Source organism: Struthio camelus, chromosome Z (assembly GCF_040807025.1).
Source record: "Struthio camelus isolate bStrCam1 chromosome Z, bStrCam1.hap1, whole genome shotgun sequence".
NCBI classification, from domain to species: Eukaryota; Metazoa; Chordata; class Aves; order Struthioniformes; family Struthionidae; genus Struthio; species Struthio camelus.
Genome location: NC_090982.1, coordinates 69372265 through 69400044, shown reverse-complemented (window position 1 = coordinate 69400044; position 27780 = coordinate 69372265). Strand labels below are relative to the sequence as shown.

The following is a 27780-nucleotide window of genomic DNA, read 5'->3' as shown; positions in this document are numbered from 1 at the left end:
TCTGTGATTGGTTCATGGCACAAAAGTATATATATATTTCCCATTCTGAAAATTGAGTTGATGATCTATAATTTTCATTTCCTTGTTGTAAACTGTAAAGTTTGTGGAATGTGAGAGCCTCTGGTTCATTACAGTATCTGATTAGGACTATTCAGTATAAAAGAAATAACAAGTGGTGAATTCAACATACAGACACACAAACATTAAGAAGCGATAAGGGAGACAACAACAAAGACCAGAACTCTTCAGCCAAGAACTGATGGGCCATTAAAGGAACTGCTCAGGCGTAGCCTCGAAGAGGGTCAGCCTGAACTTCATAATTGATAAGGGGGAAATACAATCATCATGCGTGTTATAGAGTATTTGGGAGGGCTTGTGGGACAGCGCAAAACTTCTTCTAGGATATCAGAAAGGTTTATAGGACTGCAAAACTTTTATGCAATATTTAGTGGAAGGGCCAAAGGTGGGGAAAGGGAAGGAGCAGGGTGGATCTGGAGGATCAGGCATGGGAAAACAGAAGGGAGGGGGGATAAAAGGAGCCAGTTGCCTGTAAGCAGTCTCCTGGCCAGTACACTTGTCTGAGCCCTGCACCTGATCACAGCAGTCTATCCTCTCTTCTTAAAACCTTAACTGCTGTGTAATCTCACTCTCTAGCCTATGCACAAGTGCTGCAATGTCCAGGTGCCAGTGACTGGAGAACAGGCTGCAGGTCACAGGCCTCAGGGGTCTAGGTGCTGGAAACTGGAAGAACCAGGGTGAAAGAGAGGTCTGGATGCCAGCAACTGGCGAAGGGACCATTGGGTCCATAGGCCTAGGTGCCAGCAACTGGGGAGAGCAGGTGCATGCTGCAAGGTCTAAGTACCAGCAGCTGGAGAAGGGGCTGCAGGTCACAGGGTCCCATAGGTCTATGTGGCAGCAACAGGAGAAGCAGGGATGTATGTGCTTGTGCAAGAGGTCCACAGGCCACAGCTAGAAAGAGGGGGGTGTGCCTTTATTTCACCAGTGAATTTAACCCCGCATGCACAGACACGTTAAATTGCTAGCAAACTGCAGGCTGGATCATCCCATAAGAAGTGGACACACAGCTAGAAAGACTCAAGATCCAAGCCAGTAGCTGGGTAAGTGGCCCAGGGTCCAGGCCTGGACATGAGACAAACTTAAATATTTAAGGCATCTGTGATCGCAGGTGGGACAAGTATGTGAGTTTTGCTAGTGAACATCAAACTAGACTAGCTGGCAAGTAGGAAGAGAACTGCAGCCCAGACAAGGAGGCCCAGGGTCCAGGCATGGATATTAGAGTCATACTGACGATAAACTTGTGAATCAGGGGAGTGATTTTGGTGTTTTTGGTTAGTCAACTTCAATCACGGTCAGCCAGAGAGAAGGAACAAGACTTGGCTATCTGCACTTGTGTCTTTTGAGAGTTCGGGTAGTGTTATACATGGGTGATGCTAAAGCAGTGGTAGTTGCTGGTGTCCTCTGTGTGCGTCTCCAACTGTCTGCCTGGAATACATATTCAGCCTTTCTACTGGCTGAATCTGTAAATGGCGACAACAGCAGCTGCATCCATCCCACTGGGATAGAGATACCTCCTGGGTTTTAAGAGAGTGCACCTGGCACCTGGAAGGAAGAACGGTTAGTGCCTGGAGTTCACTGATACGGGCAGCTCCCATGACACCCTTAACTGTACAGAAGAATACAGACATATGTAAGATGTATTGCTTTAATAATGCAAATTCATAGCTCAAAAGAATTAGCGCTTAAGAAATTCAGGTTAAAAAAAAAGTTTCTTCTGTTTGCAGATGCCCAATGAAACATCACCCCATAGAGATTTGGAATCCAATCCTGAATTATTAGTGCAGTCTGCATCACCAGTAATGACATAATTAGCACATTAAGTGGAAATAAAGAAAACTGGAATGGGACATGGTCATTTTCATATTGAAAAGACAAATTGAACATACTAATGATGCAGACAAAACAAACAAATGGCACCAAGTGTATTGTAATGGCTAAACACGTTCAATGTTCAACTTAAAAGTTACCCAGAAAGGTAAGTTCTATGCAAAACCACGCAGTCTTCCCAAGTCATGGATGGTATGAACCACATTAAGTGTTTAAATGCTTTCAGTTAAAGTTGGAGTGCATGCTTCCTCTGCCATTACTGAAGCTCTAGTTTGTTACTGACTCTCAGTTTCAGTTACCATTCTCCGTTTTTATCAGTTCTTTGATGATGTGTAAAACCTTGTCATCTAGGAAAGAAAACAAAAACACAACAGTGAGTAGAAAAGAGCGAGTTTAAAATCTATTTCAAAAACAAAACAACATAACCCCCATAGAGGATGATTAACTCTTAACAACTTAAAAAATAGCCTGTGGAGCAAATAAGCAAATAATCCCGTCCACAATAGGGGACTGAGCATTTTTTAATAAACTTTCTAATGAATTGATGGCGTCCATTTCAATATTTCACATAAGCGATGGAGAAAATGAAGGACATAGCCACAGATACAGTGGCCTACTGGAACGCAGGTTCTTCCTCCCCATCTACAACATTCTTCTGAACTTCCAGTGTTAAGAGTTTAGATTACGCTTCTCTGTCCCTAAACTTTGGGGCCCAAGATTGCAATTCCCCATCATTACCCTACACTGTGAGACAACTTATGCAACACTTGAGATTCATCCATGCTTAAGAGGTTCATCACACACACAGTTATTTCTGTTTTAAGAAATGCACCTTACCATTACTACCAGTACTATAAAAGCTGTGTCAGGGATATCTTTAAAGCAGCAATTGTGCAGATCCTCATACATTCCTACAGAATATATGTAGGATCAGTAATGACTTTTGGGTGTCTCTAAAGATAATAGAGCTATATTCAAGTTACACTAATCCATTCTGGGCAACGATGCAATGTACTAACACTTTCTCAGGTTTGCCACAAGGTCGATATGGCAAATTTTTATGCCAGTAGTCTAGTAAAATTACCTTCGAGAGACATTTTAGGATTTTCAAGCTTCTTCTTTAGAACAGACTCAATGAGAACTCTCAGTTGTTTGAAAATTACTGCAATCTTCACAGGAGCCTGTAAAGAACAGAAGACAAGCATTTTGATTATTCTCAAAGACATTTTGTACCAAAATATAGATTAAAAGATTACCTGGCATATTAGAAAAATTCCTGCAAATATCATGCATATGCTTAATTTTAAGCATGCAGACAGCATACTCATGAAAGTACTGGGCTTACACTATACCCTCTTATCTTTAAGCACCTTCTCTTTGTAGCATCACAGCCTAGAAGAACAGCAGCTCAGAAGAATAGCCCACAACATTCATATACAGATCATAAACAACCAGCATATGGTGAAATTACTAGACATAAGTTAACTGATATCCTCCTTATCCTTGTTTTCTTGTTTACATATGAAAAACAAAAAACCAAATCTACTTGTATTTAAGGACAACTTGGATATATTTTTTTAAGCCAGTATAGTTGGCGCTTGTGTTGTCCATTCCTCCACTACTTATTAACTACATTCTAGTTCTTTCTGTACAGGAACTGCATCTCACAAAAACTGATGGTCAGGGCACTAACAAGTGGTAGAAAACAAATCTGAATCCAACCTTTATCATTTATATCTGAAACAAAATATCTATCTACACCTCTGCCCTTCCCCTCAGGAGGATCTATCTGGCCTCCTGAGAAAGCAATTGCAAACCTCTCCTAAACCTTGTCAATGATTTTGATAGCTAAAGATGGAACCTTCCCTCTCCATCCCTCCCTCTTCTAGTCTCTGTTTCAGTTGTATATTGTCTGTAGTAGGAAAAAGTAGCAAAAAACAGGCATAAAATGCAACATATATTCTGCTTAGCATCTCAGTTAAAAACAACCACATCTTTATGAAACATATTACAAGATGTAATGTGCCCAGCAATTGGACAACCTGTGGCCCCCCAGGGACGACAGAATTCTCCCACAAACACATAGGAAAGCTAATTTTTAAAATTCTGGATGTACATGAAAACTGGTGAATTCAGTTAAATGATTGTTTGCTTGCATCAGGGTTTGGGTATGCAATTTTTACTTTACAGAATGAAGAAAAATTAAAGTAGTTTGTAGTTTATACTCTTCCTGGTGTGTAACGTAGGTCCCACAGAAGAAGAGAAAACTAACCAAGTAGCTTGCAGACTGGCAAAAGCCAATTCTGCCATTTTACAAACTCTTCATTAGATTTAGGCGTATGACCTGTTTTAATTTTGACTGCTAGAATATACTAAGAGCGCGTTGTCAGTTTTCCCATTCCTAAGGGAACCTTGTTGTAAAAAAACAGAAAACATCTCCCCCCACTGCAAAACCAATGGGCACAAGAGGGCCCAAACCCAAACAGAAGTTTTTTTCCATTTAGATTTCTTCTTTCTCAAGTTAACTCCATTTGGGCTACAAAGAAATATTTTGAAGATAAACAGATGCCTACGTGCTTATAAGATTGTAGCAGAGAACAACATAAATCAGTACCCTTACCTGCTTTCAGTACCAGCTCTACAAAAAAACCCCAGTTTAGTTTAGATCTATTTCCAGTAATAGTTTTTCTGAAAGCACACTGACTTTCTTCATGAAGAAAGATGGAACTGATTTGTTACAAGCCACAAGGACTAAACTATTCTTGCAAGTGTAATTGGCTAAAATTTCATTACGTGCTTACCAAGTTTCCCATCATTTCCATTAATTCTCTCCCACCTTCATCCCAAGTACAAGTACATAATGTTCTGAAACAAACTTGTACATCAACTGTGTAACACAAAAGCAAACAAAACTGCAAAAGGTAGTTACTGCCCCAACACACCTGAAAATGAATCCAACCATCTACAGACAGGAGACGCTCTCGATGCTGGACTTCTATATCCCCACCAAAAAGCAAAATGGGAAAGGGGGAAATTAAAGTAGTCTCTCTCAAGTACACCTTAGCGTACCTCACCTGCATATAAACAAACACAAACGTTAAAAAGGCCCCAAAATATACAACATCAAATCTGAATGTTAATTTTAAAAGCAAGAGTTACACTTTTTTCTTTCTTTCTTTCGAGATCTGATCCACACAAATTATTGTGCAGAGAAAAGCTGGTGGCCAACTGTCCGCCCTATACCAGGTGTAAGATGCATAGCATTTAGACCTCTAAGAGGCAGGCTTATGGGCTACGAGGAAAACATCTAAGGCCACAATTATACTCGTTTAAATTTAAATACAAAGATAATGTCAGCCCAGTGCTTCTAGTGGTAACCAGAAAAGAGATCAAAATTAGTAAACCTACTAAATGAAAAGGCAGGTAAAAAACTCTTCCATCAGACATCCTTCTCAGCAGCAGCTAGCTTGTCAGTCTCTATATATGCATACATGCTTGCACACGCGTACACAGGCATGCATATACACATACACAAGAACATAAGTATGGACTAGACTCAGCATATGCTGCTTCTGGTTTTGTGGCTTCTCACAGACATAGAGCAAACACGATGGGAGAGAAGCTGTAGTGGGAGGACAGGAAACAAGAATTCTTCTCCTGGTAAAGCAGCCATTCTGTAGGTCTCTCTTGATTTACAGAGAAGGGACGCACTTGAGCTTTACCTTGTATCTTTACATAGAAAAATTAGGCTTTGTTCCACTGCTTATGGAATAACTTATTTGCCTTAGCTGCTGTCTTGCCTTTAGACTAAAGTTTTTGGGGGCCTAGAATATTTTCGGCTCTCTGAAAAATGCTATCGCTTCATATGTATCAAGAAGCGTAATGTAATCTCCTGCTTAGTTGGCTGTTAAGCAACTCCTGTCATGTTTTTGTTGTACCAGAAGTTTATCTATCTAAATATAAAAACTTAGCTTTAGCAAAGAGTTAACAAAGTTTTTAATAGGGAGGGGAAGAAGAGTGACAAAACCAAAATTGAGTTAAAGTTCAGCTGTCAATTACAGAATTGGGTATTTATGCATTTTAAGTTATTACTGGGAATATGAGAGGGCCTGTGCTAGGTTTCAAAACCTTAAAGCCTGCTTAGAGCAGTTAAGAAGCAAAGAAAACACACGCTTTAAAAGTGCTACCACTACATAAGTGCATATATCACTGAGTAAAAGTGGTCATCTTTAAATCAACAGCACTATATAAAAAAAAGTGAATGCTACTATGAAGTTAAAGGACAGAGAAAGGTACTTTATGATGAAACTAGTAGCTATAAATTGAACAGATTTGTCCACCTTGACTTCCAGACAAAATTTCTCTGTGCTCTCGTCAGCAACCAAATGACCCATTTTTATTGACTTTAGGGACATAAAGATACTAAGGGCTTTAATATGTTTAACACCAGAGGCATAACGCCACTGTCAACTACATCCACAGTTTTCACTTAGTTATCCTTCTGATATAGAGTCATAGGCTTACCTTCTCTTGGTAAAGAAGCCATCCATATATCTGTAAGTCTCGATTTACAGAGGAGGGATGCACCTGTGCTTTACCCTGAGCAGTTTCCACCATGCACGCCAGCTTCTCTGTGATATCCACAGACTTTGTGTATATTATTTTTCCTACGTTGTCATACAGCCCTGCAGTCAACACAGCTTTAAGAAGAGCTATTTCCTCAAGAGAAGGGGGTTGCATAGCTCCATTTCCATCCCATCCACGTTGAGTGGTAGGCGCTGTGAAGCCTGCTGCTCTGACCACCCTTATGAGTTCTTGCTTCACATCCTGAAGAGTAAGACATTAATAAAATTAAAAAGGTACATAATACTCCAGTCCATCAGCAGGCAATAGCACTCCATTCCAAGCATTCAAGATCTCTAATGGAAAACCCTGTCACTTAAAAACACTCTTCCTTTTTGCAACCATCTTGGCACTTTCACCATTTCTATGAAGAAAACATAAGGAATATAGGATTAGACGGGCTGCAAATTCCAGATCTCCCAGCTGTAGTTAAAAACAAAAAAAGTCAAACAAAAAACACACACAGAAAACAACCAAAAACACTCCCACATGTAACCCACTCCAAAAAAGACAAAGCGTTTGCATGAAGCATTGGCTCCTGCCAGGAGTTCAGTCATTCAAACTTAACCAGGAAAAACTAATTAGAACATTTCCTCACCAAAAAAGTTCATTTAAGTAAGATTCTGGATCGTCTTTCAAACTAAGTGTGAAACACACCTACTTTTGGATATCAAGAATGACACAATTTAACTAAGCATTTTAATTTTAAGTTTTGATTCTCTGGTGGAAGCAAGGACTAGCTTCTCCAATGCAAGCGACCGCAAAGACAAATACCAAAGTGCGCACATCGAAGAAAGTTAGTGCAGACAAAGCTACTTGGATTGAGGGCATGCCTTTCACCAACTCCCAATATCCCTGTTCTTGTCACGTTCTAAATATTAACTATGTTTTAACACTACTTTAAAAGGGTAGGACATTCTCGGAGGGAAATTTTAATAGATGTGTTTTGAGTGCAGAGTATAATTACATGATTTACCTCCAGAGTCAATAGCGACGTCCTGTTAAGGAAATTTCTTCTGCAATAAGTCATTTCAGCACGATATCCTCCTTCTTGTCGAGCCTTTTTCCACCTAAGGAAAAAAAAAAAATCTTGTCTTATTGCAGCAAAAAGAATCGTATCAAGAGCATAATAATAAAAAAGTGATAATAAGTTAAAATACTGTGTTTTGCTCAGCATCTTCCACTCAAAACCAAAATTAACTGGTTTTGATGAAGAATACTGTTGTTCTACTAACATCCAAGAAAGCATACTTGTAACAAATTTGACGGACGATAACAAAAATACAAAGGCAATTTCCCCCTCTAAAAACTGCATATACTTATTTCTTGACAGTTGAAGTGAAAAGCAGTTGTAATTTTTGAGTCCTAGGGATGTTATCCTAATGAAATTACGTGTAACGTATATATTTTGTATATTTGTAAGGGCAAAATAAATATTTTACACACTAGGATAAACAGAAGCAGTACACCTTTGTACATATGCAGGAAAAGCTAAAAGACGAGCCTCGAACTAAGCGAGCCATCCTTTTGTAGCATGGTATTTGTAAATCTGGTGTCATTCTGAAGGGAAAAACTTCAGATACAAGGAATTCAAGAGAAGATACTAAATCAGGACTCCAAGGAAACAACAGTACTTAGAAATGTTAAATTAAAGATTCTATTTGTATTTAGTTATCAGGACAAGAAAATATTATTCACCCAAGATAGGCATTGTAGATTGTTATATGGTCTGAAATCGCCACTGCTAGAGATGATTTTGCAAGATCTGCTTCATCTTTTCGACCAATTGGTGTAGTAAACGGTGATTTTTCTGTCATTACAGCAGCCAAAGTTGCCTGCAATTAATAAAGCATACCTCACTTTTAAGAAGATTATTTTATTAAAAAGTCAACTTACAGATTTTTCGTACAAATAGCTTTAAGTTTTCTTTTACAGCAATATTCACAATGCTTTTGTCCTTCACTAAGTCTCAGGGAAGATTGATTACCTTGAAAATTTACTATGCAAAATTTAAAAGGTATTGCTTACATACTGCCTCATGATATACTGATGAAAAGTGCTTTCCAGCAATTTACTGAATATCAAAACTCACACAAAATAATTTGTCAAATGAGAGCATAATACCCAATATAATACACTGTAGGGTCAAAAGATTAAGAAATTGCTTTAGATCATACCAAATTAGCAAGAGAAACAGAGAATGAAGAATATTAATTTTCAATATTCAGCAGCCAAATTATCCACACTTTTTCCTAACATGCAGTAAGTTAGGATGAAGTAAAAATGTTAGCATGTATTACAGTCCTCCCGTAAGTTACCACGTCAATTCATTTGCAGTAGCTTTCCATTAGCATGTTCTTTGCCCATACCATATGCAAGGTAACCCAGCCTGGCCTAACCCACATGTAAGAGAGCTCTTTCCCCCAAACATCATGGTCCCTGGGATAACAGACAGAATTGGACACCAAACTCTGACCAATCTATTATGAGTGGCACGCAGGAGTTTAACAACAGTTACATTACTCTCTCCTTCATGATAGCCACCTTAAAATTCACATGTCTTGTCTTCTCCTATCATCCTTTCAAAACACCATGTTGCAAGAACACACACTAATCTTAGAGTTGACTGTTTCTACGTTGTTATTCTTTTTAAAATATTTAAGTAAGAGACAGCAACATTCGTTTACTCACCACAGGATCCAAGCAGCCAAAGATAGCACCAAATATAAGCATTTTGCCAATTTTAACATTGACAGGAATGGCTGCAAGGTGCTGGCCCAGTGGAGTCAGTTTGGGCTCATTTAATTGACAAGCCCCAATCTTCCTTAACAAGTTCATTGCGTTACTGATTACTTGCAGCTGTGGTGGGTCTAATGCTCTGGAAAGGAAATCTTCAGGAGAGCCAAGGTTGCATTTCTGTGGATTGAATGGGCATGTATTTCAATATAAAGCCTATTGTACCAGAAATTAACTAAAAACAAACACAACAATTTAACCAACTTTTACAGTAGCTACAAAGGGAACTTGGAATGCACTGTTCTTGCACCCAAAAGCACACATTCCTCTCCCTCTAAACCAGCCCCTCAGTCTCCAGAACGCAGCAGAGGTGTCCCACATTAGGTTAACATAACTTATTGTTCAGACAGCTTAGTATGGCATGAGACTGATCACAGAAGTGTGTTACCAGTGCTCACACACAAGCAGAAGCCTCTGTGAGGGACCTGTTGAGATGGAGTTAGCTTACAAACACCTCGCAATCCAGATCCGTGAATGCAGAAGGGTGAGATACCATCCTTCTGCAACAGTTTTCCCATGCATGTCCTACTCACTCAGAATACTGGGGGAATGGCAGGGAAATGCTTCTTTAAGCAGAAAGAAGTTTGAAGAACATTTAAGTCAGAGTTGGAATTGTTATTCTGAGTTGAATTGGAATAGTATAGAGAGCTGTCCCAGTCAGCAGCATGCTCTGGATTTTCCAAGATACTGAGCACTAGATTCCCCACTGGAGGGAGAAACCCCGCTAGCTGCACTAGATTAGGGAAGCTAGCACATCTTTTTAGCTAACAAAGTGAGGATAATTCTAGAAGCCAAACCATACCATAATATGAAGGCATAGTTCTTCCAAAGGCACACGTAGTATTTCTGGAACAGAATATTCCATGAAGCTTTCAAACCTGTAACATCAAAAAAATAGGAGAATCACGGACAGTCAATGTAATGCTTGGATTCAAGTTAACACCTTAGGTTTCGCATGCTCATTTTTTGCAGGGAAAGCACGTGGTTTACTGCACAGGTAAAACGCTTGTCCTCTAAATTAAGGTGCGTGCAGTAGTTTGGAAGGCAGGGTTTTAGTGAAAAGAAAGGTAATAGGACATTTATTTTCAAAATAAAATACTAACGACGCATAGCTCTTGAACTGGAAGTTTTGCATGTGGCTAAAATGCAAGTATTTTAAAACGACCAATGAAGTATGCTTTGAAACAAAGTTAAGGTCAGAGTAGCTTCAGTTAGGAGCAGAAAAAAAAAAACCCTTTCTCCTCAATTTTTAGTATTACGCTGCAGTAACAGAAACCGTAAGTCTGCTGTGACGTACAACTTTATCTTTGCCCATCCCTAATTCAGAGACACCACTTCAGGAAAGTGAAAATTTGTGCGTTAAGATGAAAACCTCAAAGTTCAGGAGGTAACATTTGTGTATATCATATGCCAGGGAAATAGACGTTAAAAACAGATCTTCCACAATGCTGCTCTTTTCTTTTTGCTCAGGGCAGGAAGGGGAGGATTGTTTGAAAGCCCTTGTATCACAGAGATATTAAGAATACAGTTCACTTTTTAAAAGGTGTCAAGAAATAGCACAATTAGTATTAATACAGCACTATTTATAAGATACTCAAAGTATCTATATATTAAAGAGTTGAATCTTTCTAGCTTGCAGGAACTAAATAAAAATTCAACAAGATTTTTTTGTTTTGTTTTTCATACAATGAAAAGTAGGCTATTGAAGTGATTTATAAGAGCTAGCTAACTAAGTTCACAGTACCTGTCTCTCGTGTACATTCGGAAGCAGAATCCGTCCCTAACACGCCCAGCTCTTCCTTGTCGCTGCAAAGCACTAGCTTTACTAACAAAGGTCTCCTCCAGGGAGCTCATTTGACTGCTTTCATGATACCTTAAAAATTGTAAAGTGCATATTCAGATTTCAGAATTAAAATTCTAAGGCATAGTTAATATCTAACTATGTAAAATATCTGTACATCTAGAATATATAAATAATTTTTTTTTCAAAATATTATGTTTAGCTTTGAAAACTAAGCATACCTAGTGGAAGCTTAGATACAAATTGATTAAAGTGTTAAAATTGGAAAGAGTAAGAATTATTATATTAGTTCAAGTTCATCTCCCTGCCCACTCAGAGCTGTTCCTTATCATACATTTTATAGAGCTTCCCACATTTAAAGTGGGCAAAAAATAACTTCTTAAAACCGAGATAAGAAGGATCTACTTTACTTTCAAATGAGTGCTTAGTCATCACGCTCCATATATATGAACTCCCCTTGTTCTTTACATCATTTGAAAAAAGACTCCTCCCACACTCATACCTAAACTGCAAGCCATCTAATGAGTATATTTTTTTGTCCAGAAACGCAGGTTAAGAAAGATGCTACAAACAGCTTGCAGTGCCAGCCTCCACATATTCACAGTAACCACAGTATAACTTACTAAAAACCAACCTCTTACCTGTTTTCTTTCGTTCTCCCAGTATCAATTACAAAGACCACATCCGGTATTGTAATGCCTGTCTCCGCTATATTGGTTGCCAAAACAATCTGAAATGAAGTAACATAACATAAAATAATTACGGAATATCTGACTAATAATTTTCATCATTTTAATTGATACAGTTGGAATAATTTTGGTAAACGCTAATTACAATCACAGAACGGTTGAGGTTGGAACTCTTCGGTCGATCTCTGTAGAGATCGCTGCCTAGGTTACACTGCTCAAACAGGTACACCTAGAGCAAGTTGCCCAGGAGCCTGCCCAGATGGCTTTTGAATACCTCCAAGGATGGAGACTCTACAGCCTCTCTGGGCAACCTCTTCCAAAATAAAATAAAATATTACTAATACATTATTACACATTACAGCTTATAATACCTACATTATTTATATTTAGCACATATTAACACATACAATCAACGCATTATGTAATATTTATGTTAGATATATTATTTAGAACATGTATTATACTATTTATAACATTTAATAATATTATAGTATTACAACTAAAAATTTTGGTAAAAAGTGTTTCACACAAATATTTTCATTAATAATTAAATGACTGCAATTGTAGAACAGTTGTCTTCCCCAATTACTAAGGGATCGTGACTTAAGTGGGAATTTCACATGTTTTTGGTTTTACTTTTGATTTTATAATCCCAAGTTGCTAGCTAGTATTTGCCAAAACTGGTCAGCTTTTAATTGGATTGTTCGGCAGTAAGTAAAATACTATTTGCTACATAATATACTTACGTAGTTAAAACAGTTTTAATAAAGGAAAGTAACAACCGGAAAAAGTTCTTAGGAAAACATTAGTTTTGATAGTTTGCCTGATTACTTTCAAGGTTTTCACAGCATGCTAACTTCTATCTGTTAGCGAACACCAAGGTAGAAGAATTCTTTTCGGTAAGAAAATTTCAGGAACAACTGGTTGCTGCGTAATTCTCCAGGATTTAATTTTAAAAGCATTCGGTGTTGCACTCTTCCCCTTCCCCTCCGCTGTTTTTTTGGTCTTCTTTCAGTGGTGAACTTGCTTTTCTAAATGCATCTTACCTTTCTAATGCCAATAGGAGGTATTGTAAATGCTGCTGCTTGATCTTGAGTTGAAAGAACAGAATGCAAAGCTATCAGCCTGTGCCTGAAAAAGGGAATTATACTAATCAATACGTATATTATGATACACTATGAATGAGATCAGAACGATGATGGCAGGATGAAGAAACTAAAAAGAACACTGGAAAGAGTAAAACTTTCTACAATTAGGTATGAAAATTATCTTCAGTATTTTATTAAGATGTCAAAAAAGGATAACATTGTTAACATCATTACTTCATAGAGCTGTTCTCCCATTTGGCAATAAGGCAGGAAAACTACTGTTGTAGAACTCTAGATTAGTTTACATTGATAACATAGTGAAAACTGGAACTAGGTGCCCGTGAACCTGAGTTCTTCACATTATGCTTCTGAGATAAGGGCCATGACTGAAACTGTGTACAGAACTATAAGCACATGCAAATTTCAGGCCAAGTAAGAAAGCCCTTCAGAAATGAGACAGCCACAGAGACTTGGACTTTCCTTCTCCTTCAATTCTAGATCTAGACACCTAAGTCCGTTTTATGAACCTTTAGAATTTGACTGTATGTGTTCTTTCCATGTCATGGTGTTGCTAACTCATAGTTAGCTGTAAAAAAAATTTGAAAAACTGTCTGTCACTGCAACTCTGTGCTGGTTCCCTTGGTAGATTACTGTCTCTGGTTCCCCTAAGTAGCAGCCATTTCCATGTAAATAGTAAACTGGAAAAAAACACGTCCCAGATATGACAGCTCCTATATCTTAAGAAGTAGAAACAACGTAGTTGAGTGCTTTGTGATTATATAAGTTTGTTCAAAAGTAACATCAAAAGAAAGAGACAGTTACAACTGTACAGGATCTAAGCACTTGTCATTCTTGCTTGTATCATTTTTAGATAATAAATAGATGTTTGTAGTAAAAACAGCGCAGAGGTACAACTCTCAACAACTTCCCTTAGAAAGAATAGCTGGTCTTAAAACCTAAGAAGAAAGTAGTCATCAAATTAAACAACCTAACTTTACAGAAGAAAAAAAAAAAAAAAGAAATCTGCATTACCGGTCATGCAAGTTAAATCTTCTGTCAGTTGAAATGAGATCATACAGCTGTTGGATATGAGCAAGGCCTGGTAAAAATATCAGCACAGCACCTTCAACATTTTTGAACTGGGGACTTCTATCTGGAAAGTTACAGCATAGACACCTAATTAAAACAAACACGCATTTGTGAACAGACTCATTTGAGAACAGGAACTAATTCTGAGCCCTGCAGTAAACACTTTTTAGGATGTTTCATGTAATAAGAATGAAGTCAAACATCCTTATCAGTAGCAAGCATCAGGAAATAAATGCATTGAAAGGACAGTCCCGAAAATATAACTTTATTGAGTAGCAGACTGTACCTAAGTATGCAAGCAACTCCAAAATAAGTTCAAGGTTGATCTTGTAAGGGTTCATATAGAAGATTGCTTGCTGTGTTCGACTGCTATACTTGTCATAGTAAGGAGCCAAATCAATACCAGATCCAGACTGGATTGGGACATACTCCTAAAATAGGAAGAAAAGCAAAAGTCACATTCTTAATGTTTTCTCAGAAAGTAAAGGAAAAAATGATTTTTTATGTCATTCACTTAAGTTTCTTAAAATGAAGACTGAGATTAAAAAAAAAAAAAAGACATTTATTCATTAACTCCCCATTGAAATCGGCACGAGTTAAGTTTTTAATCACACAAACATCTAGATAATTTGTGCATAGGTATCTACTACTGATAAATGACACTCCAGATTTAAAACAAATTAACAAAAAAATTGAAGTCTGGGCAAGTAGCACTATACAGTTTGTTTTACTAATGAAAACCATTCACAGGTCCATATCCAGCATCCAGTCTGCATCAATTCAAAAAAAAAAAAAAAAAAAAAAAAGAGATAGAAAAAGGATGATAGGGCAGCTATTTTTCTTTCAAGACTGTTTTAATCTCAGATTTTGGAGTGTAAGAAACTAATCTCTCCCTTCTTCTCTCCCTTCCCTCCCCTCCTCAATTAACAATTGCAATGAAAGTTAACAGAGAATCGGGCAGCAGATCCTGCAGTGTTCTGGGGCGGGGTAAAGGGAAAGAAAGGGGGAGCGAGCAGAACGTACAGACATTTAAGTTGTCTATAAATATCGTAGAGATACGTAACATAAGACTTCCAAGTTAAGTGGCACAACTGCAAAATTATTTCTTCGTTAATCAAAAGAAGCAAGCTTGCCACCGCATATCCTTCTGTACCAGAGGCTCAACAGAACTAACCCAGAAAGATGGAGTAGCACCGAGAAGAACACTTGGGCTTCAACTAATAGATCACAAGAGGGTGCTTAATGGAACCACCAATCCAAGAGGGAATAGCAGAGCATATAAGATCGGATTTTGAGTATGAGCACCAGTGTTTGTTCACATGGAATTAAGCAGTCCTGTAGATACCTCCAAAGAGCATGTCAGAGCACTGATAGGTGTCTGTGCAAAGTATACTAACACCCTAGATGAACAGCTTAAGGAAGATGTCTACAGCTAGATGGCACTCTTACAATCTTCCCTTCAAGAGTTTTAATCTAAAAGCATGTATGGCTGTCACTGCAAAAAAGTTCAAGGATTAGCCAAGTTCCGGTGATCCAAGAAGCTCTACGTAAACTGATGAAAACAGTCTTACTGGCATCCCAAGTTGAAGGATCTTGGTTTTGCTTGTCTATGGAGGATATGGCTTTGCCTTTTCTGCTCTTAGATTCACAACTGGGGAGAATTGCTCAGGAGAGATAACTGAAGTGCTTTTTCCAGCTACCACTTACGAACCCAGAACTGGGAATTTGCACAAGAGAAACAACAGAACCCAAAGTGTCAAATACAGCACAATCAAGGCAGCTGTGCAGGATCCGTACATAAGGGTACTAATTTAATAAGTATTTGGTTTACGCTGTAGAAGTGCCACTGTGTCCCACTATGTTTTGCATTAATTGTTGAAGGAATATTACATTATACAATTCAATCACATTTAATACAAGCAATTAAAAACCCCTCAAATTTTCCAAACCTACATCAGAAATACCTGTTTTACCTGATATTTTGTAGTGCCTCCTCCTTTGCTAGTAACATTTATTGCTATTTCTTCCTCCTCCTCCAAGAACTTCTGACAATATTCTGAGTCTCTCTCCAGAACGTATCCAGTTGCTTCAATTACATCTTCAACATGGAAAATCTATAGTGAAAGTTCACATACACACACACACACACACACAGAAATACAGGGCACGTCAAAGAACACTCAGCAGCTCTTTTGTTCTTTAAAGGTTATGTATAAAGGTGAATGGGAGACCTCCCCTTTTAATGCTGTACTAGATCTTGCATATTTCAACTTTTCGATTCTTCTTATGATCTTTGAAAGCCTGAATTCAGAGCTGCTGTGAATTTTTGTTAATGAATCTCTCTACACGCTCACTTCCATTAGCTTTATCATAGCATACACTGTGCATGAGAAACACACAAGAGCGTAATGAGAAAGCTGAAGGGAGAAAAGTTCTTTGACTCTTCATTTCCCTTACTATCTAGGTGGATTAGGGAGAAAATCAGAATATCATTGCCATTAGATGGACTGATATCAATCAATTTATAATAACTCTCTCTCCCAAAAAAAGTACAACCCTATATTTCAAATCACTAAAGCCATTTTGTATTTTCAAAACTGAAAAAGTTCAGATTACAAAAAGATTGCAAGTCCTTGAAACACAGATTTAAGATATTTTCTCCTAACTACAGATCTATAATATAGTTACATTTACTATAGGCAAAAACTAGGAAAACACTGTATATGTACATGCAAAGCATTTGGTATAATCAAAGAAACATTTACCTACCTCAACAGGGTAACTCCTCCCCGAGATCCTTAAAATGGGACAGTGAGAGAAATAGCTGGAAAACTTATCGCTGTCTACAGTAGCGCTCATTAAAATCAGATGCAGGTCTGAACGTCTATGCAAGATCTCCCTCAGAATAATTAGCAAGAAATCAGACTGGACACTTCTTTCATGTACCTGGAATTAGAAAAATATAAGCTATAGTAAGGCATTAGTACATGCAAGGTCCCAGAACAACTATTGTTTCTGCAGAATAGTAAGAGCTGATAACCTCATCTACAATAACATGAGATATACTTGAAAGAAGACCATCTTCTTGAAGTTTCCGAAGCAGAACACCAGTTGTACAGTATAGCAGTCTAGTGGCTTCTCCTGTTCTTGATTCCATACGAATTTGATAACCACACAAGGAATTCTTTAAAAAAAGTAAAATAAAATAAAATCATGGAATGGTATTCAAAATACAGGAATAACTTAAAACAGCATACAAGCAAGAGATATTCAAAATGAAATGAAATTTAAGCACTGTTCAATTCCAACATTGCACAGGTTGCTGATTAAAATAGCATGGTGAACTGACTACAGCACTGTTTTTTCCACACATCCATTTTACTTCATTAAGATTCTAATGTATTTTCTCTTTCTAAAAGCCACAGTTTCTCCAGAATAGTAAAGGACTGATAATTTCAGGGTTCTTTTCAGATTTTTGGCAGGCCTCAAACAAAAACGTTTTTGCGATCGGGGTATGGATTCCCTGTAGGGATTTCACATGAACAGACTGCCATAAAACAGTGCTTTTCCTCACATCACAGGACAACTAAGGTTGCAAGGGACCTCCGGAGGTCATCTGTTTCAACCCCTCAATCAAAGCAGGGCCAAGCTTGAAGTCAGACCGGACTGCTCAGAGCCTTAGAGTGGAGCTTTCAGTTTCTCTAGTGACGGAGATTTTACTATCTCTCTGGACAATCTGCTCCATTGCATCCCCATTATTAAACTCCTTTGTTCTTAGTCATTCTCTAAGGTTTTTTTTTGTTTGTTTGTTTGGTTTTTTTTTTTAAGAAATCATGTATGGATTCCCAAGGATCCACAGATGACAATTTGAAAAAAAAACAAAACCAAAAAACAGCTGACATTGCAAGAAGTCTTTTTCAAGGAAAAGAATACCTAAATATTTGGTTGTGTGAGAAATAATGTTTTCGCTTGGACCAAGAATCCAGGTCCCTACAGGTCTAGTAGCTCAAGACTAGAAATATGGATCAAAAAGCATCTTACTTTTCCTCCAGGTCCAGATTCACAGCCTAGTTCTTCACAAACCCGCGTTGCCAGGCTCACTGCTGAGATTCTCCGGGGTTGCGTACAAACAATATTACATTTACTCGATCTCTCGTCTAGTAACAAGTCTTCTAACAAGAAATGAGGCACCTGGGTACTTTTCCCACTGCCTGTTTCACCAGCCACAACAACTACTCGATGTTTTTTAAGGGTTTCTACAATCAAATGTCTATGCTTAAACACAGGTAACTCCTGTCTCTCTTTCAGAAGCCTCTGATATCTGAAGGAACTTTGCAGCTTTTTGAACAAAATTCTTGAAGGTTCCAAATCATCTGTGTCTGGGGTCTCAAGGGAGAGATTGCTGAAGTCCTCATCAGAAACTAAGTTTTCCCAAGAATCTTCAGGATCCTCGGATACTTTGGGTTCGTTTTCAGACTGCAGCTGCTGCTGCTGCTTGAGTTTATTTAACAGTTTAGCAATAAAGTTGTCACGAGGTTTGTTGGTTTCTATCTTGTTTTCTTCTTCCTTTTTCTTTTCAATGTCACTCCATTCTAGCCAGACATCTCGATAAGTAGGAGGCAGCAACTGATGGACTGACTTCAGGTAGAAAGATCCGGAAAAAAGTTACTGTATGTACTACTCAGAAGTAACGCTAACATTTCATGTATAAATGAATGAGTGGTAAGAGATATCATAAAATGAAATATAGAGCCATTTCTAAGTACAGAACTATGCACAGAGTAACATCAAAATTTACAATACACTTTTTACTCTGTTTGCTTGCACTCTTTCCAACAATGAAAGAATGTTTACTACAGAATTACTTCCTCCTCATAATCTACGATGTGTAATCTATGATTTTCAGTAAAGACAAATGAATGCATAATTCAAGCAAAGAACTTAACTGGAAACATTTGATCAGACCTGTTCTAGAAACTGGCTGTAGATATTACAACGAACAAGTGCAAAGGTAGATACCAGGCTAAAAAGCCTAGTACCATGCAAAAATCTTACCTGTCCCTTGGCTAAGTGATAGAGTGCCAAAGTAGCAGCCAGATGCTGTGCTTGCATACTATCTTCTGTTACAATTGTAGGACACACCGCCATTATATCATCAGATGATTTGGTAACCCTGACCCTTAAGAGACAGATTCACACAGGCATTTTCGTTAATTTTTCTTATCAATACAAACACTATACTTGTTTTGTTGTTGTTGGGGTTTATTTTTTGGTTAAAACGTAAGAGTGGAATTCAAATAGAAAAATTACATTAAACAAACTGTGTTACCCAATCATATATTGTAAGTAGAAACAGTTGGTTAGGTTTGATTAAATAGCAGAAGATTTCAGCAATAAATTTATGAAATTTCTCTTGTAAATAAAATTGTCTATTTTCTCCAAAGCAGCAGAAGTGTTTGTATTTGGAACAAGGACTAAGTATTTGTGTGTTTGTAACTGCTCAGGACAGTCTGGGTATTAATATGACAGTTAATAACCTACTCAGATACAAATATCTAATAGACATGTGCCAGTTGGACCAGCAGTAATAAATTTAATACATTCTCAGTTGAACAGTTAGTAATTTCTAATACGGGCTAGGAGGCAGGCTTTTAATTTCATTTGGTTTCTTCAAAAAGCACTGTGTACTCAGTGAACTGTACTAATCAACTGAGAGATATTTTATGAGATATTTCATGCCGCAAGTTATAAACTCCAGGAATAAAAATGAATTTGCAACACAGCATTCCTTTTATTTATACATAAAAATATTCCATTTTACAGTACTATATTATAGAATCATTTTCTAAAAGAAAAATCTAAACATTATTTACACAGCACTGTATTGGTTACAAGCTTAGGGTAGCTATCATGCAAGTTTCTAACTTTTGCTTTATTAAAGGAAAAAAAAAAAATCCAAAAGGGTTTTGGCATTTATATGCCTAAAATCCATACTTGTAATATATTACTTGGACTCAGAATACTAGAAATTAATGAACCAAATTTATCTTACATATATATATTTTTTAGAATCTTTCATTCAGCAGTACAGAATTAAAAGCTAATAAGAGCATCCCCTCTGTAGCAGATCTTTCAGTCGAACTTATTCTTTCTAGTGTCCAGCCTAAGCATTACTTCTGCAGGGTTACCCCGAAAGAAATACCTCCCTGTTAGATGAACAAAGAAATTAAGTTAAGCACGCTACATTTACATAAATCTGGACCTACACTATGAAACAAAAGTAGCCAGCATCTGCTTTTTGAAATGAATCAACAGAAAGCGTAAAGCTCTTGGGAAGTACATACCTACATTTCCAATATCTTCCAACGGGAACTTTTTCAAAAGCAGGATTTGGACTCTTGGGAAAATTTCTCCTGCACCAGTCAATCAAGAATTGTTTTGGCGATTTGCCAGTCCAGCTTCGAGCACTATAATCAAAGTTTCTTATATCTAGTGGTTCTTTCTTTTTCACTGCAAGAGTAGAACGACACATTTTAAATCTCCTAAAACGTTTATTTTACATTCCTTTGATAGTCAGAAGCTTTTAACTTTCTTTCAACTGTATTTTTACCAGAGAGTGGTATTTTCCAAAATATTCCGCAATCCTATTTAATAAGTAGAGGGGGGAAAAAATCTATTTTCCCTGAAAGATATCTAGCAGAAAAATAAATCACAATATTCCATCTTCTGTCTTTGATTACTCAACAATCTGAAAACCTTTAACTAGTGTCTGGTGACTATTAAACAATGTAACAGTCTGAAGATTTACAATGAAAATTGTTTAAATAGAGAAGAGGGTAAAAATTAATTGGAACAATACAAATTACCTTACCAACTATGAAAGTCAAGATTTTTTAGACATAACAGTGTGTGGCAGAAATAGAAAATTTTAATATTATATGCTTTAAAAAAATACATATCCTTTAAAGCTAATTTGGCAACTGCGGTAGTCCAACTGCCCCTTCCCGCAATTGGAGCTTGATGACTCTGCACTGCAAGACAACAAGACCCATGCAATAGAATTTTGGTATTTGGAATTGGTGCTACACACCGAATTTGTGCTAAACAGTTTCTGACATACCTTTCTCTTCTTTTGCAGCACCTTCAGGTTTTTCTAGCAAGCTCAGATTCAAAGTGGTTTCCTGAGGTAAGGGAGTTTTTTTCCTTTCATTTTGTTGTTGATTTGAGATCTTTATAGCCGGATTAAATACAGGATGTTCCTCAAGTGTTGCCATTTCTGTCAAACGGAGATAATATAACTTATTCCCCCTAATTGCTGACCATCTGCTCTTTAAAAAGAAAAGATCGGCTCTATTAACTCATAGTGAGCACCCAAAAACTGAAGTAACAATATGTCACTTCAGAATTTGGCCCCCACAAAAATGCATAAATTCAGGAAAGTCTGCAACTCAGAGTGGCGCAAAAGACGTTAAATCAATTCGATTTGATTCAGAGTCTTCTTTGCCTAACAAATACGCAGGCCACAAAAGAAACAAGTAATTTGCATGGCTCTACCTTGCTGAATTCTTCTTATTTTCTCTTGTGCTACCTTCTGGCCTTGCTTGTCTTTGTCTTGCTTGGAGAGGCTTGCTTGTTCTTTTGCTTCTGAAAGCTTTGTAGCCAGATGTAAATACCTTTCATTCTGTTCCAAAGAGAATTATTACAAATTGAATATTGTATACCTGTTTTTAAACAAACTTCAAAATGAAGTGTATTTTCTGTCCTTTACACCAAACTTACACAAGGCAGGAACAATTATTTTTTTAAAAATGTAATGGTTAAAACCTCCTGGATCTTGATAGCCACCTTCCTAGTTTCACTGAGACTTGTTTCAAGAATCTATGCTTTTCTTTCTAGCATAACACATTAAATAGTTTGAACCCGGTACAAAATAAGAGAAGAATAACTTAGGAAAGGAGCAGTTCCAATGCATTTCCCTCCAGTAGCCTGCAACGATGTAAAATCTAAAGATAACATAGGACAGTAGACCAGCTATTCAACTCCCAATTTTTAACAAGCAGATGCACAACTTGCAGATACGCATTTTTGGCAAGATTTCTTGTTAAAAAATACTATCTTACTGGGTCAAATTTTTCTTCATTTGTCTCTTTCACAGACTCGTTCTTCTCTTCATCAATCTGTTGCTCAGCGTATCGCAAAATCCATTCCTTCATACTCACTTCTTTCTCTTTCCCCACATTTCTTTCCTAGGAAGAACAACCAAAATGAAAAGCAATGGCTACAGTATATAGAAGCACCAGTAGGTTTTTCAATATTTTTCAATAATATCTTGAGCAATATATTATATATAATAAAAACTAAATTAAATGATAGCTCAACAAAAATCAATAGAGCAAATTTCTCCCAGCAGGAAAAACATCTCGTAAGGGCTATAACAAGGAGAAAAGGTAAGAAAATAAATAAAGAAATAAAACTAAACAAGCCTTACAAGATATCTTGTGTAAGACTCAGTAACCTCAGGAATCAAAACACCAAAGCACAGAGGCAAACTTACACCCATACTGATAAATAAAAAAAGTGCCATCTGTAAATAAAGAGAATGAACTAATTCCAGGAGAAAGTTAAGCTATGTTAGGATTTGTTTTTCTCTTACTAGGCAAAAGTCACTATAAAAAACAAAGTAGAAATAGTCTTTTAAGCTTCACATAAAAAGTGATACCTTTGAATGACTATTCCACTGTAATTAAAATAACACATTTTATATCTATCTATACATAGATTTATATATAGATAGATAAAATGAAATTAACTCATGTTAATGAAATTAAGTTCACCATATTTTCAACAATCTTACCAAACAGTCCAAAAATGATGCGTTGAAGTCAATGCAAGTCCTGTATTCTGGAAATTTCTACCCCCCACCAAATACAACTTAATATTCTTCAGATTACCTTAGTTTCAGGGCCATTTTCTTTCTTTTTGTTATCTACTAAGCAAGGTGGAGGTTGGCGTTGCGGCACAGGAGAAGAAAATTTTACTCTAGGTTTCTGTTGTTGTTCTTCAAACTGCTGGCTAAAACCTTCAGGCAATGCATCTTCAAAATAAAAACCCATGTCATAGCACTTGGCACTAACAGTTACTGAAAATGTTTTTAAGCACACTGGGAACAAACTAAGGAAACCATGAAACAAACAGCATGCTGAAATAAAATTCGGCTTTGATATTTACGTAAGTCAGCATCTGATTCTTAGACTTCTGTAAAGCACCCAAGCGGAGGAAAAAAAGGGGCTACAAGACCACACACAGTCACAAAAAACAGTCAGCAGTAAAACTACACAAAGAACACCATACTGGTCTTGCTGAAAAAATACATGTAATGATTACTATGCAGCACCTCCACGTCAGAGTAGCTCCTATTGCTCTTCTATTAAAAGCTGCAGTCACTTCTCTGTCACTGTACTTACCATCTGGAAGGTTTAAACAAAGCCAGTCAAGTGCAGAGTGAAGATCACCACCGTATAAAATTGTGTTTTTCATTGCTTCCTCAATGTGCTCAGTCTTAAAGGAGAATCTTTGTAAAGCCATATATACATCCTACAAATAAATGCCAGTTAGAAAAAAATAAGTATTTAACCTAATGATTCAATGTAGGTTCATAAACTCTTATTTCCCACATATCAGACTAAATAGTACTAAATGGATGCAAACATCATAAATCCACATATCTTGTTTTGCATACAGACATTATAATCATTTTGGTTGTAAACATGTATGTATAAATATATAAATGTTCCCGATTTTGAACAGAATGCATATGTTCTAGTCAGAACAATAAAACTAGAACCTTCCAGCTATAATACAGAGACAAAAATGTAGGAAGCACAACTCATAAAACATTCAGTTTTTGAGAAGTAAAGTTCTATTCCTCTGCCCAGTTTGAAGACTCTGATTTGGTTATTGAACACATAAGAGACATCTTGCTTAATAAGCATGCTCATTTATTTCACTAGCTAATCATTAATGTAGTTATTGGAAAGCTTGGTACACCAGCTTGTACTATGTGCCAAAATACAAATGACAAGAAAAAAGTTATTTATTCTAAATACACAACAGTTAGAGGAAAACATTTTAAATTCTACCTGTAGTTTCTTAGCAGTAAGTCTTCTGGAAATCATTCCTTTGTCATCATTTTGTTTTTTATGCTCATTGATTACACCAATAATCCTTTTCTCCAAATTACTATTAATCATTACCTGCATAAAGGAAGTTAGTCAATATAAAGTAAAATATTACAAGTTTTATGACACATCTATTCTTTTGCCTAAAGAAACAAGACTCCAGAAACCTCTCTGCCATTCAAACCTCCACTCTTCCAGTTTTCCACGAGTGTAGTAATCCTTTCTTATGAAAGAGGCAGGGTTTCGGGGGGTTTTTGGGTTTTTTTTGTTTTGTTTTTTTAAGTTGTATGCTTTTACCTGAAATGGAAGAATTTGTTCCCTATTACAGAAAAGGCCTGTGTACATCTTTAGGGAAATACAGTACACCAAAGAAAATAAAAGAAAAGTTTCCACTGGAAACAACAAGGCCTCTCTTCTCAGCTTACAAGAACTACTATAAAATAATTTGACCTTCAAGATACAACCTGCGACACAGTCTTTCCTATTCGACTTAAAAAACAATTTCAAAAAATTCCTAATAGTTTCACTATTTTTAACATTGCTAAGCTATGAACTCTGGTTGCTCTGAAGTTGTGTAACTAAAGAAATTAGTCCCTGTATGCAAGTAATAAAAAAAAGCATGTGTGTGTGTGTGTGTGTGTGTGTATATATATATATATATAAAATATATATTAAAAATATATATAATATATATTTTTAAATCACATTGTTTTTATTCTCAAAGCAAGAACAGAATCTATATGCAAAAGAAAAGGCCAAATCTAAGTCTTCATAGTCCTGCATGTAATGTATCAGTTATTATTTAAAAAATATTAATGTAGATTTTCTCCTATGTCAAGTATTCGTTCACATTATTTGTTAAAGTTAAAACCCCAAATTTAAACCCCACTTAAAACCCCAAAAACCTCAAACTCAGGAGAATCAGTGTCTAATACATTAATTTATGTCGATAATACATATAACTGAAAAAAAAAATTATTCAGCTAAAAGCAAGTATTATGAAAAATAAAGCTGCTTTTGCTAAGAAGGATACTCACCTTAAGAACAGATTTATCTAGATTTGCAGCAGCAGCACTGGAATCTGTTGTTGAACTAAAACTATAAGTTTTTGGACCTGCAAATTCCAAATAACCATCAATAATGCAAGTAGAACACAGAGAACGTTCTTTACAGTATCTAATGCAGACCCATCATAATGCAGCTTAGTGCAGACAAACATTATACTAATTTCCAGGAAACAAATGAACATACATAACAACAGTAAGAATTATCAACAGTACAGAAACATCTTCAAACAAGGAATAGTAAAGAAGGGTATAACTCCTGGCAGATAAAATATGAAATCACGAGTGACACAACACGAGGAAACAGGGACTAACTGCTCACTAGCTCTTTCAATACAGGAACAAGCAGTGCCAAATGGGAAAGGTAGTAGCTGCCAGGTTCAAAACAACTAAGAGTAACTGTTTTTTTTTTTTTTTTTAAATGAGAAACTGCGTAGTTTTTTTAGCAGAACTCTTTGCCACAGAAGTTGTGGCCATCAGGAGCTTACACAGGTACAAGGGTAAACAGGATAGTCTTGTAGAAAAGATATCCATCAGTTTGGGAGGTTACTGAAAAACAAGAGGCCGCCTACTCTGGCTAAGGAAGTCCCTATGCCACCAACTGGTGGAGGCTGCAAGAGGATATTATGGAAGTATCACTACGTATCTGACCTATTCTCACCTACATATCTTCTTTTGGGGCCTGTCAAGGAGGGTATACTGTGTTATACAGATGCTTGGTCTCTTCTGTTGTGATCATTCTTAAATACTTTAATTGAGTAGTTGTTAGTGGAAAAATACTCATTCACAAAACTATTTATTCTCATTAAAGCTGCTTAGCTTTTCACAGCATAGCTTGATTGGGACTTAATGCTTTTCTGGCACGCACATACCATTTCTGGCACTGTACTGGTAAGAAGAAACTCTGAACAACTTCACAGCTTTCAACTCCCTGCAAAAGTGGCAAGTAATACAACATGCAGAATAGCAGTGCTGCTACCTTCAAATGCACCAGCAAGCCATCATGCTACTTCAGCAGCTTGCCTGGGCTGAGCAACCTACAGAGACACTCCAGAACAGCTCATTTTTAGATCAGGACTAGTAGACAACTGCATTTCAGAAAAAGCTGTCACTTCTGATCAGGAATTACAAACAGCCATTAACACTCACCAACTAATCACTGGCATATGCTGTGCAACTCCACAGTACTTAGATTACACTACTTTTCTTTTTGCTTACGCTACCTTATTTTTCACCACGGCAGACAACCTGAGAGATAGGCAGCGCAGTTTCTGAAAAGTACCGTGAATACAACGGTGCCGGAGGAGTGGGAGACAGAAGAAATACAAGGATTAGAACCCAAACTTGGAAAAGCACAGAGTGCAGTATGAATGCCAGGAAGTTTAAAACACAGGGTAATGGATTGCTACACTTGATATTAATAAGGTGGAACATCAAATGGCCTGGTCATTGCACAATTTGCTTACAGTCTGTAACGCAAGCTGCTACCCATGGTATAAAGTATCTGAGCTACTTCTGATAAAGCTGGTTTATTGGGAAGACAGAGCTCACTGGGCTACTGAATGCTAGCCTGAGTTTGAGGTTGCACTGAGACTGGGCAGTCCTGCTGCTCACTCAACACAGCTGGACTGCCTCCGGCCCCGGAACCACCCCAGGCTTCTGCATGATGCTCACAGCGTGACATAAAAACGCCCAAATTTGCATTAAGCCCGTTTTGTGTGCTTATAGAACTAGAGTCTAGTTCAGCAAAGACTAACAGGAAGGGCTCAACACTGCCAAAGCGTCTCATCAATGCTTGCTGCCTAAGAACTGAAAATAATCTAATGAGACAGCGTACTGTAACTAGCGGGATGCCTATCCGTGCCAACAGGCCCCGTCCACTCAGGAGTTCCCCAGAAGGCGACACGCGCTAAAGCCAGCCCTGAACGACTCGGGCTGCCGGGATTTAACGCGCCTCTCCCGGCGGCCCCGAGGCCTTTAGCAGACTCCTCCCCTCGCCGGGGAGGGAAGGGCCGCGCCGCCCGCACCGCCGACGGCCGGCAGCCGGCCGGGCCCTGCTCCCCGCCCCGCACCTTGCTTGACGCGAGGCTCCTTGGAGGCCGGCGGCGGCCGCGGCGCCGCTCGGCTGCCCGCCGCCTCCGCAGCAGCAGCGCCGGCCTCGGCAGCGGCGGCCCGAGCCCGGGCGGCGGCAGTGGCGGTGGCGGCGACGGAGGCGGCGTGGGCTGCCCCGCCGCCGCCCCGATGCTTCTTGTTGCGGCCGCCCATGGCGCCTCCTGCCCGCACGGCACCCGGCCGGCCGCCCACCCCCCACATCCGGGCACCGCGCTCGGCGCCTCCCATTGGCCAGCGCCGCCACGCTCGGCGCCGCTCGGTGCCTCCTATTGGCCAGCGCCGCCGCGCGTGGGAGAGCTCACCTCCCATCCCGCCCGGCCTCCGGCCCGTCCGCACAATCAAGTTCCGGGCCACAGGTCGCCCCAGAGCCGCGGGGGGTTGTGGGACGTGTCTGCGCCCGGGGTCGCGGGGCGCCGCAGGGAGACCGCCGGGGGC

The 27780-nt window shown here is 38.1% G+C and overlaps 1 protein-coding gene across 3 annotated transcripts; it reads right to left on the bottom strand.

The window, feature by feature from the left end:
- Positions 1 to 1709: 1709 nt before the first annotated feature.
- On the bottom strand, positions 1710 to 27755 carry LOC104146852 (DExH-box helicase 29). 3 transcript variants are annotated; one of them, XM_068928659.1, is made up of 27 exons: positions 27648 to 27755; positions 25207 to 25283; positions 24131 to 24244; positions 23456 to 23585; positions 22943 to 23085; positions 22112 to 22237; positions 21546 to 21672; positions 21112 to 21267; positions 20336 to 20501; positions 19047 to 19170; positions 18033 to 18629; positions 17032 to 17175; positions 16761 to 16937; positions 15965 to 16105; positions 14278 to 14422; positions 13935 to 14055; positions 12861 to 12945; positions 11767 to 11855; positions 11069 to 11197; positions 10127 to 10202; positions 9220 to 9444; positions 8227 to 8363; positions 7505 to 7598; positions 6430 to 6732; positions 4848 to 4979; positions 2990 to 3086; positions 1710 to 2252 (listed from the first exon to the last, which is right to left on the bottom strand). In XM_068928659.1, exons 1-27 carry the CDS (start codon positions 27652 to 27654, stop codon positions 2197 to 2199), a joined length of 3918 nt encoding a protein of 1305 aa, XP_068784760.1. In that variant the 5' UTR covers positions 27655 to 27755; the 3' UTR covers positions 1710 to 2196. The 3 variants fall into 3 exon arrangements, with proteins under 3 accessions (XP_068784760.1, XP_068784759.1, XP_068784761.1); XM_068928658.1 differs by lacking the exon at positions 27648 to 27755 and adding an exon at positions 27306 to 27513; XM_068928660.1 differs by lacking the exons at positions 1710 to 2252; positions 2990 to 3086; positions 4848 to 4979; positions 6430 to 6732; positions 27648 to 27755 and adding exons at positions 6775 to 6892; positions 27306 to 27513.
- Between the last annotated feature and the right edge of the window lie 25 nt (positions 27756 to 27780).